Source organism: Puma concolor, chromosome E2 (assembly GCF_028749965.1).
Source record: "Puma concolor isolate L17-30 chromosome E2, mPumCon1.1.hap2, whole genome shotgun sequence".
NCBI classification, from domain to species: domain Eukaryota; kingdom Metazoa; phylum Chordata; class Mammalia; order Carnivora; family Felidae; genus Puma; species Puma concolor.
This window is the reverse complement of record NC_141681.1, coordinates 62,472,140-62,489,052: the sequence shown is the minus strand read 5'-3', so window position 1 is coordinate 62,489,052 and position 16,913 is coordinate 62,472,140. Positions and strand designations below refer to the sequence as shown.

The following is a 16,913-nucleotide window of genomic DNA, read 5'->3' as shown; positions in this document are numbered from 1 at the left end:
AATGTAAAAATGTACCTAATCCCGACTTAAACCTGTCAATACCTATCCTCGATACAGAGGATAAACTAGAGTCCCCCAGAACCTGACCTGTACTCTAACCATTCCCTTGGGAAGCTAAGCAACCAGCGGTTCCTCCATTCAGCAAAGTCTCTCATGCCCAGCTAGTCTCTCAATCCTCCCGAAGATGCTCTGGAGCCTGAAGGCATCTCAAGGGAAGGTGGCATCTCACTACCACCCTGCCCCCCCCCCCCACCCCCCGATCCCGGGGTAGACTCAGAAACTCAAAGAAGCCTCTACTCACACGAAACCAGGCCGTCGGAAGCCCGGAGGCCATACCTTCCTTCTCCTCGACGTACCTCGTGGGAGTGGGCAGTCCTGAGAAGGTCGAATTTGGGAGGTGGAAGGGGTGTTAGGTCTATGCGGAAGGGAGCCCCCTACTTAGCCCAGAACCGGCATCATCAATGTGAAATAACAGGTCCACCCGCCACCTAGAAAAACGCGCTGAAGGGGTCGTCTCCACCTTCTCCCCGACGCCTGGAGGGCCGGTTTCCCCCTGGTCAAGAGGAGATTGTCCTCATACCTTTCTCACCCAGATGAAGTTACACCCTTCCCTAGTCCGCACGCGCCCAGAACGGGTCGGCCCACCTTAAGCCCCACGCCTGGAGGGAGTTGTCTTCCCTTTGGGCCCCGGGTTCCCGACCACACCGCCCCTTCCGGCCCCGCAGCAGGAAGACGGCAGGCACGACCGGCCTTGGACTCCAGAGGTTGGCGGGGAAGGGACTGAGGCCGCACACCTCCGAAGAGTGGCCCCGGGATGTCTCCGCACAGCGCCCGACGGGAGCGGATTTCGCGCCACACTCACCCAGTGCGCGGCGCACAATGGCGACCGTCGGCCCGCGGCGAAATGCGTCAGCGCGCAGGGCCGGACTACAACTCCCAGCCACCCCTGCGGCGTGCCCGCCCGACCTCTCCCAGGCGGCGGCCATGTTGGCCGGCCATCTCGGATGGCAAGCGAAGCCTGGGCGGGCCGGAAGAGGGCACTCGCCAGCGACCCTTGGTGGTCCAGCTGGGTCGGGGCGGTGGGGGGGCTTGAGTCGAGTACGCCAGGCCGCGGGGCCTCAACACTTTCCCAAGCAGCGGCGCAGGCCAGAACAGAGTCGTGCTCCGCCACGAGGGCGACCACTCGTGGGAAGGACCGGAAGTTGGGGAAGGGACGGAGAGCAGAGGGGGTGGGCCGGAAGTAGATTAAAGTTGGGTGGAGGAATGGCGGGAAGGATTACTACATTTCTTGGCGGAGGAGGAAGAGCGGGCAGGGCCTGAAGCGTAGAGGGTTGGGGCTGCTGTTCCTACCCAACGTGAAGGAAGGAAGGGCAGGAACCGCGTGGGAGGGAAGCGTACAGAGGGCGGAGCTAACGTCCAGCCAAGCTCGGGGAGAGGAGGAGGAGCGGGCGGAGAGCGGGTAGGAGGGGGGAGGAGCTAAAGTCCATCCAAATACCGGGAGGAGGCTGCCGTAGGAAGGCCGGAAGTGAGTGGGGGCGATGCTAAATGCCGTTCCTCGTATAAGGGGAGGAAGAAGGGCAGGAGGGGGAGGAAGAAGTTAGGAGGGGAAGGGAGGGCCGGAAATGTGCTGGAGACCGCCTGGGTCCAGAGAGGAAAGGAGGGCGGGCCTCCCCCGTAGGTGCTGGTGGTGCGGCTCTGTGTCCTCCAGTTGTAGGCAGGGGAGAAGGGTCAGGCTTAAATGTCCACTCAAGTTGTGTGTAGAAAGGCAGGGTTAACTGTACCCTAGGAACGGGTGTGGGGGTAGGTTGTCAAAGAAAACCAGAGCTAGACATAAGCTAAAACGGTGGAAATAAATTTTATTCATCATAATGTAGCTACAGGGGAAGACACACTCCAGTGTAGACTTGGGGTCAATTCTGAATACCAGCAGATCAAGTGGGGATTTATAACTAAACAAGTTGGAGTTGGGGGTGTTAGCTGATAAATACACAGTCCGGCGGCTTTTGGCTGTACCAACCTAATAAGATTTTTGCTGAAGGCAGGCCTAGGTGATCTGATACCACCTGGGGGCAGTCGTGGGGATGAAGTTTGATCAGTTTTCAAGGGTAGAGAATTCTTATTAAACTGACAGGATTCTTGCTAAAACTGGATTCTACAAGGAAGTACATGGAAGGTTGTTGGGGAGAGGGTTCAGGGGAATCTGACTAAACTTTGGGTAAGCAAAGAATCTTGGTCAGGGAGGAGGAGTGGGATGGGTAGGATCCTCTGCGCAGTGTCCTCTTCTGGGAGCCATGGTGTCCCTGTCTAGGAAATGAAAGAAGACTTGTTTCTGCCCATGATCTGGTGTGTGCTCGTCTTCCCTGGGGGCCAAGGACTAAGTAGTCTCTTATCTTCCTCAGAGTCCAGTATCTGGTGTTTTCTCATCTTGGTCAGGTCCCAGGGCCTACTGTGGTCTTGACTTCTTCAGGGTCCAGGCTTTGATGTTCTCGGGGCTCTCCTAATATTCTTGGGCCCCAGACTTGGTGGATTCTCCTCTTGGAATTTCCCAGCAGGTTTTAGCAACCCTATGCCTCCCTTTGGGTCATCCTGTCCACAGCCTGCCAAACTTGTTCCAGGCATTGTTATTTATTTATTTGTTGAGAGAGAGAGAAATATCTTAAGCAGTCTCCACAATGTGTGCAGAGCGCATCACAGAGCTCGATTACACAATCCTGAGATCATGACCTGAGCTGAAATCGAGTTGGATGCTTAATGGACTGAGCCACTCAGGTGTGCCCAGGAGTTGTTAATTTTTATTGTTACTGTGGAGAGCATCTACCTGCCAGCTGCACATTGTTCATCATATTTGTTGCAATAAGACGGTCTTGATTTTGATTAGTATTTACTCAGAAACTGAGAAGAAGTCTTTTATACTAAGAGTATTTCCTTGGATTTTCTTGTGGCTATTGTAGAGAAAATACAATCTCCATTCTGTAAGTAATTTGGCTTCTTCCTTTTCCATATTTTGACTTAAAAAAAAATCTACGTTATAGCCCTAGGTAGTGTGACAGAGCCACATTAATTAGTCATGTTATTTTTGCTTTGTGTTGGATGTGACTGGGGATGCTTTTCATGGTTCATCATCCAGTTTGATGAAGGACCTTAACATCTTAAGGAAGCAAGTCCCCTTGGAAGTTCTGTCAATTTCTGTTTATATGGTATGGGATAAAAACATGATTTTCAGTTAAAAGGTGATTTTCAATAAATATATTATTGGAGACTTATTCATGAAAGCCACTTTAAATACAACTTTTAATGGGGCACCTGGGTGGTTCAGTCAGTTGAGCATCTGACTTCAGCTTAGGTGGTAAGCCCCACATCAAGCCCCACATGGGGCTCGCTGGCCTCAGTACAGAACCCACTTCAGATCCTCTGTCCCCCTCTCTTGGCCCCTCCCATGCTTGTCCTCTCTCTCTCTCAACAATAAATAAACATTAAAAAATAAATATAGCTTGGGGCGCCTGGATGGCTCAGTCGGTTGAGCATCCGACTTTGGCTCAGGTCATGATCTCTCAGTGTGTGAGTTCGAGCCCCGTGTCGGGCTCTGTGCTGACAGCTCAGAGCCTGGAGCCTGCTTCAGATTCTGTGTCTCCCTCTCTCTCTGCCCCTTCCCTGCTCATGCTCTATCTCAAAAATAAATTAAAAAAAAAAAAAAACATTTAAAAAAAATAAATAAATATAACTTTTAACAATAAATTCTGTGTTCTTTTCCCACTTAGCAAATTAAGCATGCTACTTAGTTTACTGTGATTGATCATGTTAAAGCATTTATGAACAAATAATAACTATTACGCAAGTAAAATATAAAAAATGTCATGTATCCTTTTTCATACAGGGCCCCAATCCCTTATTCAAAACCTTCAGGGCCAGAACTGTTTTGGAATTCACAAGTGTTTGGATCTTAATAGGATAGTAAGGTACGTATATCACATACTATGTAACATCTTGAGCAGGAGCAGAATACATGAAAAGTCACATTAGGTTGGAGAAAATGTGTAAATAGCCTTGTTATTTCTGGTAAATTTGGCAGATACATAATAGAGGAAGAAACTTCATTACAAAAGCTTTTGGAATTTAGAGTTGCAGAAAAGGCATTGTGGATCATACATAAAAATGGCTAGATTAGCAATACTTGTTTCATTCAATTGCAAAGTTAAATTTTTTTTAATGTTTATTTTTGAGAGAGAGAGAGAATGAGTCAGGGAGGGACAGAGAGGGAGACACAGAATCCGAAGAATGATCCAGGCTCCAAGCTGTCAGCACAAAGCCCAACATGGGGCTCGAACCCATGGACTGCGAGATCATGACCTGAGCCACCCAGGTGCCCCCATTCAATTGCAAAGCTTAATTTGTACTTTTCCTCTCAATATACTCCATGTAGTCCAAGACATGTTTATTGAGATACTAAATTGTTGCAATATATTAACATTCTTCCATATACTTTCTTTAATATTCCACTACTGATTTAACATAGGACTAAAAATAAGAGATATAAAACTGTATATTGGCAAAATCACTATGGCAGCTGGTGGCACTCAATGGAGTCTTAAACGTGCCATAAGACTGAATCACGGACCTAATTTGATCTCCACTCACCATTGTTTATTCTTCTTTCACCGTACAGAGCATCTCAGATTGTTTCATGTGAGGGGGAACACACATTTAAAAGTCATTTCAGAAAGGAAGAAAAGCAGGGCACCTGGGTGGCTCTGTTGGTTAAGCAGCTGACTTCGACTCAAATCATGATCTAGCCGTTCACAAGTTCGGGCCTGCGTTGAGCTCTGTGCTGACAGCTTAGAGCCTAGAGCCTGCTTCAGATTGTCAATCTCTCTCTTCCCCTCCTCCACTCTCTCTTTCTCTCTTAAAAATAAATAAATAAATAAATACGTAAATAAACCTTAAAAAAATTTTTTTAAAAAGTAAGAAAAGAGGGGCGCCTGGGTGGCGCAGTCGGTTAAGCGGCCGACTTCAGCCAGGTCACGATCTCGCGGTCCGTGAGTTCGAGCCCCGCGTCAGGCTCTGGGCTGATGGCTCAGAGCCTGGAGCCTGTTTCCGATTCTGTGTCTCCCTCTCTCTCTGCCCCTCCCCCGTTCAAGCTCTGTCTCTCTCTGTCCCCAAAAAAATAAATTAAAAAAAGCGTTAAAAAAAATTAAAAAAAAAAAAAAAGTAAGAAAAGAAAGGTCAACCTTTTTGTCTTTAAAACAGATAGGTGTGTTCAGCTGGCTCAGTGATAGAGTATGTGATTCTTTTATTTTATTTTATTTTATTTTTTTTACGTTTATTTATTTTTGAGAGAAGGAGAGAGACAGAGCATGAGTGGGGGAGGGACAGAGAAAGAGGGAGACACAGAATCGGAAGCAGGCTCCAGGCTCTGAGCGCTCAGCTCAGAGCCTGACGCGGGGCTTGAACTCACAGACTGTGAGATCATGACCTGAGCCGAAGTCGGATGCTTAACCGACGGAGCCACCCAGGCACCCCAGAGTATGTGATTCTTGATCTCAGGGTTGAGAGTTCAAGCCCCTTGTTGGCCATGGAGCCTCCTTAAAAACAAAAAAACAAACAAAAAAACCCCACCCAAACCAAAACAAAAAAACCCATGGGTCTCTAGGAGACTTCTCAGAACTCCTCAGACCTTGAGAACTTCAAGTTGGAGAAGCAGAAATAAATTAGCATTTTACCTATAAATTATTAGTAATAATTTATTAAATTATTAGTAATAACTGTTTCCCAGAAAATACACCTTTGGATCTATTTATTACTGCTAAACATTTATTCTTTGCCTGTTCTCCCCAACATCAAAGATAACGTTCCCAGCTGCTTGGCTTCAGCAACATCAACCGCCTCCCCAGAAAGACATTTCACTAGATGTTTCTCTTAGAGCTATATTGTTTATTGTATAGTTCTAGTTAATGTTTTCCTCCAGTATTATGTTTGAAGCATCAAACTGATCTGAGGGGCCGTTACAAACTCCAATCTTTCTTCTTGAGTCTCTCTCCATTCTTCCTCTGTTCAACAACCATGAATGGATATATATATCCAAGATGAAAGAAGAATATCAGCTCTTAAGAAGCTTAAATTAAAAATGGGGCACCTGAGTGGCTCAGTCAGTTGAACATCTGACTTTGGCTCAGGTCATGATCTCACAGTTCGTGAGTTTCAGCCCCACATCAGGCTGTCTCCTGTCAGCACCGAGCCCACTTTGGATCCGCTGCCCCTGCCTCCTCTGCTCTCTCTCTCTCTCTCAAAAATAAATAAACATTAAAAACTTATTAAAAATCCCTGGATATTTATGTTACCACAAATAAGATATGAAACAGATCTAACTGCTGTAACTATTGGAAAAGGAAATAGATGCACTTATTAACAGATAGTGTTAGCACACCTAAAAAAAAAATCAACTGGAAAATTTAAAAAATCAATGAGATTGCAATAAACCAGGCAGAGTAATAAATAAAGACACATAAATCAACACACATGTACACACAAAATCTCTATAACCCTAACAAGTATATTGAAAGGTTTCTGTCACAGTAGAATCATAAAAACATAAAATGTCTGGGATTAATTTGTTGGGAAATGCAGGCCACCTACATGAAGATAAGTTTCTGGAAAGAGTTACAATTAAATTTGCATAAATAAAAATGCTTATCATGTTGCAGGATGGGAAGGCCAATTGTTAAATCCCAAATCATCACTAGGCTCAATGCAATAGTAAACAGGATTACAGCAGGGCCTTTTGGAATACTGGCCCTCACACTTTACTCTGTATTTCCTTCTTTCTCAAAATGTAGGAGAAGGAACTGACTGTAGTTTTTCATAAGAACAATCAATATGGAATCAAATTCCTCTCAAGGAGAAATATTCCCAGAAACTATTACTTCAAAAACATTCTTTGTTTTTTTGTCAATAAATTTAGACTTCAGGGGTGCCTGGGTGGCTCAGTCAGTTAAGCGTCCAACTTCAGTTCAGGGCACGATCTCACCATTTGTGGGTTTGAGCCCCACCTCGGGCTCTGCGCTGACCGCTCAGAGCCTGGAGCTGCTTCAGATTCTGTGTCTCCCTCTCTCTCTTCCCCTCCCCTGCTCACGCTCTGTCTCTCAAAAATAAATAAATATTTTAAAATTAAAAAAAAAAATTTAGACTTCAAAGCCATCCATAGCATACAGTTATAGCCACAGAACTTTTTTATGGTGGTGGTAGAAGACTCATTTTATGGTTCAGCAAGTTGGCACAAGTTTTTTAGGTAGAGGTGTGTGCTTCATTTCAAACACTTATGTCACCTTCTATAAACAGGGACATGAGGGGAAGACTACCCATATCTGCATGTGTAATTTGATGAAGCTACCACCTCCCCTGGGTCCCACTCTGCATTTTTACATCATACCCTTGGATATCTGAAATGTCTTGCTGCCTTCTCTGCAGCCCCTTGCCTGTGCCTTGGAGATTGCTGCTGAGGTGACTTGGCCCTTCTTGCTGATTGCAGTGGATCTCTGCTCTTTGTGGGTTGTCCACCTCCAGAGGATTGGCTCTAAATCAGGTGAGTAAGGGTCAGCCTGAGCCTGCAGAATTTGGTTACCTGTGATGGCTACTTCTAGGAGTCCCTAAATAGTAGCTCAGCGTGACTAAGCAAGAGACTTGAAAGCAGAAGCTAGTTTTGGGAGCAAGAAAGGGTTGTAGTGTAAGAAGTTTGGTTTGGTTTGGTTTAGTTTGGTTTGGTTTGATTTCCCCCAAGTGACAGAATATGTCACCATTCATTATCTGATATTGCATGAAATCCAGAGGCAGAGGGCTTCCAGGGATGGTTCCTGGGCTCGACTATCACCCTTAGCCAGGTACTGTCCATCTTTTCTTAGTGTATTGCCTCCCTTAGTGTATTGCCTTGGTTATTCCTAAAGCTTGTGTCCTCATGGTCTTAAAGTGGTTGTCACAGTTCCACACCTTACATGAAGCCATGCAACATTCGGCTGAAGATATTGGCATCAGGGAGTGTATTTGTTTCCTGTACCACTGTAACAAATTACCACATGCTTTGTGACCTAAAACAACACAAATTTCTCATCTCACAGCTCTGGAGGTCAGAAGGTCAAATGGGTTAATGGGCTAAAATCAAGATGTTGGCAGAGCTGCATTCCTTCTAGAGGAGATTCTCTAGGGGAGAATCCATTTCCTTGTCCTTTCCAGCTTCTAGAGACTGCCTGCATTCCTTGGCCCATGGTCTCTTCCTCCAACACTAAAGTCAGCAGCATGCCATTTTCAAGTCTCCCTCTGACTCTGACCTCTGCTTCAATAATCACATTGCTTTCTTGGACTCTGCTTCTCCTGCCTCCTCTTAAGCAAGGATGATTGTGATGACATTGGGCCCACTACAAGTAATCCAGGATGATCTCCCCATCTCAAGATCCTTAACTTAATTACATTTGTGAAGTCCCTTTTGCCCTGTAAAATAACACATTCACAGTTTCCAGGCATTAGGATATGCGCATTTGGGGGAGCCATTACTCTTCGTAGCACAGAGAAGGGATAAAATCTTTCCCCAGAAATCCTTTTTCTCATAGACTTCCTCAAACCCCATTGGCCAGGATTGACACTTGTGTCTGTATCCTGTCTGTGAGAAAAGCTGTTAAAGAGAGTGGCTGACGTTTTGGCATCTGTAGAGGGAGATGGGCTCTCGACAATGAGGAGGGTGACACAGCAATGGAGGTTGTCAAAAAAGTCTTTTTAGGTGAGGCCCCTCAGCCACATAGGCCTCTCAAGTTGAGTTATAAGGCCACATGCCAAATCTGAGAGCAGCTGATACTGGAATTTTCTGGGCTTGCTACTAGAAGCAGAGATCTAGAACTGAATGAAGTTTCAACATCCAGGGTACAGCAAGGAGATGGGGATCCTGGAAGAGGATTTGATGGTTGTGCTGGAAAGGAAAGGTGGTATTCCATGGAGTATTAGAGGAGCAGGATCTCTTCCTTGGGTCTAGGAGGGAAGCCAGCATTTCAAAAGATTCTTATAAAGGGGGAGGGAGGGGAAGGTCTTCAGAATTAACGTGTGGGAACTTCCTCTTCATCTTTTCCCCAAGAACACACCAGATACCCTTTTGGGCAGCTATGGGTGCGGTTTCCTCCCGATCCCAACTTTTAAAGGTATTTTAGTTGAAGTTTGTGAGATGTAGATGATCCATGGAGTGTGAACATTCCACCAGGTTAGGGTATGTCTTTTTTAATCCTTCCTGTATCCTGACTATGCCCCTAGAAGTGTGAAGATGCACACTACTCTTTATGATACCTTTCTTAAAGTTAATAGTAGAATGCCATTTGTGAAATATTGGTGAGTTAGTATAAAGCTCTCTGATTTGTTTGAAGTGATGGCATTTGGATTATGCAGGGGAAAAATTTGATGACCTATTCTTCAGTTCTCCCCATGAATACTATAAAATTATGCATATATTGATCCCCATGATACTAAAAGATAAGTGATCTTTGCATGACACCTCAAATTTGATGGTTCTCTAATTCATATAGGATGTAAGAAGATAGATATGGTATTGTTATAACCTTTACATTTTATTGTTTGTGGCAGTCATCCCTATGAGACATTTTCCATCATGCCTAGACCCTGAGTCCCATTAAATGGTGTTTCTATGGCAAATCAAGGAGATATGTAGAACACAACTGCTTATAACTGCTTATCCATGATTGTAGTGAACCACAAGTGCAAAGTCTTATTACATGCAGTTACCTGTTTATGGGTCAAATATACCTTGTGTATTCTGCCTCCTTTGTGATTTCTGATGTCAAATAAAATGGAATTTTAACTAATAGCTTTTCCATATTGATTACATTCAATAAGTTTCTCAAATCTATATGAATTTCCCAGTGTCAAATAAGGTAATAAGATGATAACCATAGTTGAAAGCCTGCCAACATTGACTCCATTCACAGTGTTCTGTAGTATGAGTCCTCTTGTGTTGAATATAGTAGGAACACCTCCTGAAGGCTCTTGCATGCTGATTACATATATAGGGGTTTTTCCCAGTATGAGTTCTCTGATGTAGCAACATGAGTACTGAGCCATGTTTATTAATTAATTTTTTAATTTTTAAAAACATTTATTTATTTTTGAGAGACAGAGAGCACAAACAAGTAGGGGAGGTGCAGAGAGAGAGGGGGCAGAAGATCTAAAATGGGCTCCGTGCTGACCCCAGAGAGCCCCATGCGGGGCTCGAACCCATGAACCATGAGATCATGACCTGAGCCGAAGTCAGAAGCTCAACTGACTGAGTCACCAAGGTGCCCCATTGCTGAGTTATGCTTAAAGCCTTTCGCACAATGAGTACATCCATAGGTTTCTCTTCAGTGTACATTCTGTGATGTCAAGTAAGGAAGGAGAAAAGCATGAAACTTTCCTTGAATAATTGCATTGTAGTGTTTCCCTTCTTTATAAATTCTTAGGTGTAGTGTGAAATAGTCCCTCTTTGAAAAATTATTTCCTGGGGCACCTGGGTGGCTCAGTTGGTAAGCATCCGACTTCAGCTCAGGTCACGATTTCATGGTTTGTGGGTTCGAGTCCTGCATCGGGCTCTGTGCTGACAGCTCAGATCCTGGAGCCTGCTTCAGATTCTGTGTCTCCCTCTCTCTGCTCCTGCCCAACTCACACTCTGTCTCTCTCTCAAAAATAAATAAACATTAAAAAATTAAAAAAAAATAAAGAAAAATTATTTCCTGAATTCACTGCAAATATAATGTTTCTCTTAAGTATAAATTCTGTCATACTGAGTAAGGAATAATTTGTGTTTTATACATTTATATGGTTTTTATCTTCTATGAGTTCTGAAACCAATGAAAGGCAATACTTATCAGTGAAGACTCTCCCACACTCAACACATTTGTAAAGTTTGTCCCCTGAGTGGATTTTCTCAAAGTTAAAAGGGTTGAGCTCTGTTCAAACTTCTCTACATTCATTACATTTATATGATTTTTCTTAAGTATGACCTCTCTGATGTCATTGCATAGTGGAAGAACGATTGCATTCTAATTAACTTTTCCCCCAAATTCACTATTCTTACAGCCTCTGTCCTGAATCATTGTTTCCTGATATGTTCCACCCATCTTCCTTGGTTTTCCTGCTGCTTCCTTAAGTGGGCTTATATTCCTGGTCTTTGACAAATATGGAAGGATACAGTTCATCTCTTGTGAATCTTTCTATTTTCAGGACAGCATATGCTTCTACGAGAAATATTCTGCTCTCTGGTTCACTCTTCACTTTTGAGTCTACTTTCCCAATCTGAAAAAGATAGATTTAAGTGCTTAGAGAAAAACTTCTGGAGATAAAATAGTGAGATTAAGTGAAGAAGCACATTGGAAGCATGTGGATTTTTTTTTTCAAATCTGCCTTTCAAAGAGTGACTGACCTGTGAGAGAGAATGAGCCCAACCACTTGAGGTGGCTGATGGGAAGATAGGTCAATCGTGGCTATTGATCACTCCTCCCTCTCCTTTTCCAGAAGCTCTTTTGGACCCCAATTCTTTGAGGACCTGTCCTGAGCCCTTTTTTTGTCTCCTGCCAGTGTGAGCTCTTTCATTCTCCCGTATTCGAACATCATTTTATAAAAATGTTTATTTATTTATTTTGAGAGAGAGGGAGAGAAAGAATCCCAAGCAGGCTCTGTACTGATGTAGAGCTCCACCTCACAAACCGTGATATCATGACCTGAGCTAAAATCAGAGAGTTGGACATTTAACTGACTGAGCCACCCAGGCGCCCCTCAAACACTATTTTTAATGTTGATAAATCATACTTCTATAGCTTCATCCCAGATTCTTTTCTGAGCATTGAATACATTCAACGGCCTGTTGGGCATCTCTATTCTACAACCATAGCCTGTCAAAATTGAATACTAATCCCACACCCACCACTTGCTCTTATCCTAGCCTTTCTCTATTAATGGACAACATCACCATTCCAGTTGCTTGTGTGAGCAGCCATGGACCCCTCCACCCTCTATTTTGAATCAGTCACCAACTTTTGAGTCCACCTTAAGTATACATTGAATTGCTCTCCTTTTCATTTCCATAGCCCCCTCCTACTCCGAGTCACTGCACTTGTTAGTTTAACTACTGCAGTAGAGCTCTGTCATCCCATCTTGTTTTTACTTCTGTCCCAACACTCATCCGGCAAAATCTTTCAAAAATATAAATCTGATTTTGTCATTGTTCTACTTGAATTTAATCAATGGTTGCTCTTACCTATTTATATATTTTTCTAGAATATCCACCTCCACTATGATGACAGATACATACAGGCAAATACCATATCTGTTTGTTTATTCTTTTAGTCCCAGCATCTGCACGGGAAAGCCAAGACTATTTATTGGCCAGTTGTTTGAGGTCATTCAGACTCCTCACCGCTTCACTCTTGACCAGTATGTGGATGACTTCCAAGTCAAGATCATTAAACTCCAGCTTCTAAATTTCCAAAGTTAGTGACAGAATGTCTGAAGATCTTTCCTACACAGCATAGTATGAATTTCTAATGATATAAATCTAATTTTATCTCTCTCCAGGGTAACCTCAACCCAGGTGACTTCCCATTGCATTCAGAAGGAAGCTCAAACTCCTAATTAGTGTCCACAAGACCTGGAACGTCTGAGCCTCATTGCGTCTGACTCTTGTCCTTCTGCTCTTTTCCCTCACCCATCCATTCTGGCCTCACTGCCTGCCATCAGTTTCTTGATTGCATCAGATTCTTCCCACTTCAGAGCCTTTGCTAGCCCTTCTCCTTTTGCTAAAATGCTCTTCCCCAAGTCATTATATACTGGCTCCTTCTCACACCTGAGAGTTCAGATTAAAGTTGACTTCATCAGAGAGGCTTTCGTGAGCTGTGTGGTGAATTCAGTAATAGTCCCCCAAAGACGTCTATGTACTAATCTGCAGAACCTGAGAACCTGTTACCTCATGTAGCCTAAGGGACTTTGCAGATATGATTAAGTTAAGGATTTTGAGATGGATGGTTTATATTGGGTCATGTGGGCGGGCCCAGTGTAATCACAAGGTCCTCAAAAGTGTAAGAGGAATGCAGGAGAGTCAAAATCAGAAGATTTTTGATGACAGAATCAGAGATTGGAGTGATTTAAGGTCATGAAGCACACAATGTGTCTTCTAGAAGCTGGACAAGGCAAGGAAATGGATTCTCCCCTAGAGTCTCCAGAAGGAATACCATTTTAGACTTCTGACTTCCAGAACTATAAGATAATAAATTTGTATTATTTTAAACCACTAGGTTTGTGGTAATTTGTTACAGCAGCAACAGGAAACTAAGATAGTCCATATGATCTAAGGCACCTTCTCCTTTGTTCCCTCATAATTTCTTGCTCTTTTCACTTGCCATGCTTATCATGATATATGATGATGACTTGTATACAGGGAAGATTCTTCAGAGAATAGTCAGCCCCTGGCCCAACAGCTGCCTGGTATGGAGTAGGAAGTGAATAGAGTTGATAAATAAACAGAGGTGATGGACTTAAAAGGAACTATGAAGGAAGAGTCTGGACCCTAGTACCTCATACTTGGATTACTGAAGCAATCTTAATCTTCTATCTTTAGTCTTTGCTCTGTGACGCACCCTGACACCAGAGTAATTTTCCTATGCCCCAGGAACATCATTTTTGACTCTATGGTTCCACTGGTCTTGAACTCTAATCTCTCCAGCATGGTGACCTGGGCTCACTGGGAAGCCTTGGGCTTCCACTTTTCTCCTTACTAAATTATTTGGGTGTTCAACTGAGAGACATAAGAGCTGCCTATAGCCTACAGTCCTTAGGGAAGACTCATCCCAGGGACACTGCAGGCCGCAAGCAATCTTGTTGGGAGGAGGAGACACATGGAGACGCCAGGTCATGAGTGCAGTGTAAACCAAAAACACCAAGGCAGGAATGACTCTAGGCAAGAAAGAAGCCTGGCCTGCAGACTTCAGGGAACATAGATGATGGAAAACATCCTAAATTGCACCATAAGGATCTGATCAACAAAATCCAGACCATGGGAAACTTTACAGTCCCACAGACCATGTTTCACAACAGATCAAGTAGAAGGAAAATAAATAGATGCTGGTGTGGTAGGCAGCTTCCAAGATGGCCTCTGGTGATTCCCCACTCCTGGAATTCACACTTTCCTCTGGTTCCCTCCTTCCACACTGTGCTGGGATTGGTATGTGTGACTCAGAATGTGACAGAAGTGATGGTACATCCCTTCTAAGAGCAGATTATAAAAGACACTGTGGCTTTAGTCTTTATTGTTTCTTTATCTCTTCTCATTCTGGAAGAAGCCAGATGTCATGTTAAGAGGACAGTGAAGTAACCATGTGGAGAGAGGCTCAAGGAGAAACTGAGGCCTCTTGCCAACAACTACATAGATAAACATGTAAATGTACTCTCTATTGCTGTTAGGCTTCATATGACCAATGACCATCGCCCCGAATAATATCTCGATTACAGCCTCATGAGAGACCCTGAGAAAGAACATTCAGTTAAGCTGCTCCTAAGTTCTTGACCTACAGACACTGTGAGGATATCAAATGTTTGTTGTTTTAAGCAAGGAGTTAGCAAACTACAGCCTCCAGGCCTAATCTAGTTAGCTGTCTTTTTTGTTTTGGTTTGGTTTTGGATGGCTCACAGACAGGACAGTTTTTCCATTTTTAAATGGCTAAAAAAATCAAAAGAAGAATTATATTGTATGCCATGTGAAAATGTCAAATTCAAATGTCACTATCCCTAGAGCTTCATGGGAACACAGTCATGTCCATTCATTACTTATTGTCTACAATAAAAGCAGCATTGAGTAGCTGCAACAGAGACCATGTGGCCCACCAAATCTAAAATATTTACTATCGGGGTGCCTGGGTGCCTTGGTCGGTTAAGTGTCTGACTTCTGCTCATGTCATGATCTCACAGTTCCTGGGTTCGAGCCCCGCATCGGGCTCTGGGCTGACAGCTGAGAGCCTGGAGCCTGCTTTGGATTCTGTGTCCCCCTTTCTCTCTGGTCCTCCCCCACTCATGCTCTGTCTCTCTCTGTCTCACAAATAAACATTAAAAAATTAAAATATTTACTATCTGGCTCTTTATAGAAAAAGCTTGCTACTCTTATTCTAAGCCATTATATTTTGGGGTAATTTTTACCCCAAGTGTAAAATTTATATATTATATACATATATATAATATATAACTATATATTAGTTATATAGTGTATAACTAATATACACTATATCTCCTTGCCCCTGACTTTGGACTAAGGCACGAGACTTGCCTTGGCAAATAGGAGGTTAGCAGGTATGATATGAGTAGAGGTATAGAATGTGCTAATGTGGCTGGATTTACCCTTTTGTGCCTCTGCCATTGTCATGACAAGAACAAGATGATCATTCTGAAGGCCAGCTAAACCCAGCCTAGCTCAGCAAACCCCCAGTTGACCTGTGGGCATATTGTGCCAGAAGAAATGACTTTGTTGGGGTACCTGGGTGGCTCAGTCGGTTCAGCACCCAACTTCAGCTCAGGTCATGATCTCATGGCTTGTGAGTTGAAGCCCTGCGTCGGGCTCTGTGCTGACAGCGCAGAGCCTGGAGCCTGCTTCGGATTCTGTGTTTCCCTTTCTCTCTGCCCCTCCCCTGCTTGCACGCTGTCTCTCTCTCTCAAAAAAAAAAAAATAATAAAATAAAATAAACATTAAAAACAAAAATGAAATGAAATGTTGTTTTAAGCCACTGAATTTTAAGGGCGACTTCTTGCACAGTTTTCTTATGGTAATAACTGACCGATACATATTCTCAGTTATCAGTGGCTTTTGGTCAAAACAGAAATGGTCATTGTTTTTAATCTTGATATAAGGTTAAAAAAATTCTATATGGTATGATCTTAACTAGGACAAAAGAAAAAAGCACAAGGAGAAGAAAACAACTAATGAAAGTAAGTATGCTAAAATCTTCACAGAGACCATGTTTCAAATAAGACTTGTTCCATTGTTGCTAGTATTAACTTACTGTAAGCAGTTGTGGAAAACAAGAACATTTGTTCTGGAATCCAAGAAAGCATCGAAGAACTTTGCTACAAAAAACGTAGCTCCTGCCTTCTTCTGCCAGAGCTTATAGTCTTTGTGAGGATAGCATCACCATCCATGAGTCCCAGCTTGTCTATCTGCCGGCTTCCGTGTTCCTGACCACATCATCCTGGAGGAGGACTGAAAAGGGCCTAACCGCAGTCAGGTACCCACATCCGCACCAATACACCAGAGGCAGAGCATAAGCCACCTGCCAGACAGCAACCACCTGTGATGTGCTGTAGGTGGGCGGCATTGCCTGAAGAGGTAGATGTGAGGACAATTAGAGTCCCCGCAGTCCTCCCCAGGGAGTCCCTTGGGCAATTCCCTTCCTATTTTTCTCTTTTTACTAAACATTTGAAAATTATTTTTGAAAAGTTTTTTAAATGTTTATTTATTCTTGAGAGAGGGAGACAGCGGAAGTGGGAAAGGGGCAGAGAGAGAGAGGGAGACAGATCATCTGAAGCAGGTTCCAGGCTTTGAGTTGTTAGCACAGAGCCCAATGAGGGGCTCGAACCCACGAACCACGGGATCATGATCTGAGCCGAAGTCAGATACTTAACCGACTGAGCCACCCAGGCACCCCCTGAACATTATTTTTAATGTTAATTTAATATTAAACTATTTCTAACTGATAAGGTCGTTAAATTTTTTAAATCCTGTAATCCATTTATATGATGCCAAAGTATACTCAGAGAAGTCTACCTTCCATCACTGTCCTTTCTTTTCTCTTTTTAAAGCTTTTTAATCTATGTAAGTAATCTCTACACCCAACATGAGGCTCAAACTCATGACCCCT

General features: G+C 43.5%; 1 protein-coding gene and 1 long non-coding RNA gene across 7 annotated transcripts in view; one reads left to right on the top strand and one right to left on the bottom strand.

Moving 5' to 3' along the window:
• ZNF274 (zinc finger protein 274) overlaps window positions 1-1,422 on the bottom strand; it is a 33,289-nt gene extending 31,867 nt beyond the window's left edge. For 3 of the 6 annotated variants that reach the window (XM_086688465.1, XM_086688464.1, XM_025914893.2), the window contains exons 1-2: window positions 863-1,422; window positions 302-375 (exon numbers count right to left, since the gene is read on the bottom strand). In XM_086688465.1, coding sequence (XP_086544591.1) covers window positions 302-375; window positions 863-986 — 198 coding nt within the window. In that variant the 5' untranslated portion in view covers window positions 987-1,422. Of the gene's footprint in view, window positions 1-301 lie in introns of all 6 variants that reach the window. The other 3 variants (XM_086688468.1, XM_086688466.1, XM_086688467.1) reach the window with 2 other exon arrangements.
• A 1,222-nt stretch (window positions 1,423-2,644) lies between these two features.
• LOC147573920 (uncharacterized) lies at window positions 2,645-13,304 on the top strand. The gene is made up of 3 exons (XR_015244497.1): window positions 2,645-3,956; window positions 7,462-7,576; window positions 12,592-13,304. It is a non-coding gene; the product is annotated as an uncharacterized LOC147573920 (long non-coding RNA).
• The last annotated feature ends 3,609 nt before the right edge of the window (window positions 13,305-16,913 follow it).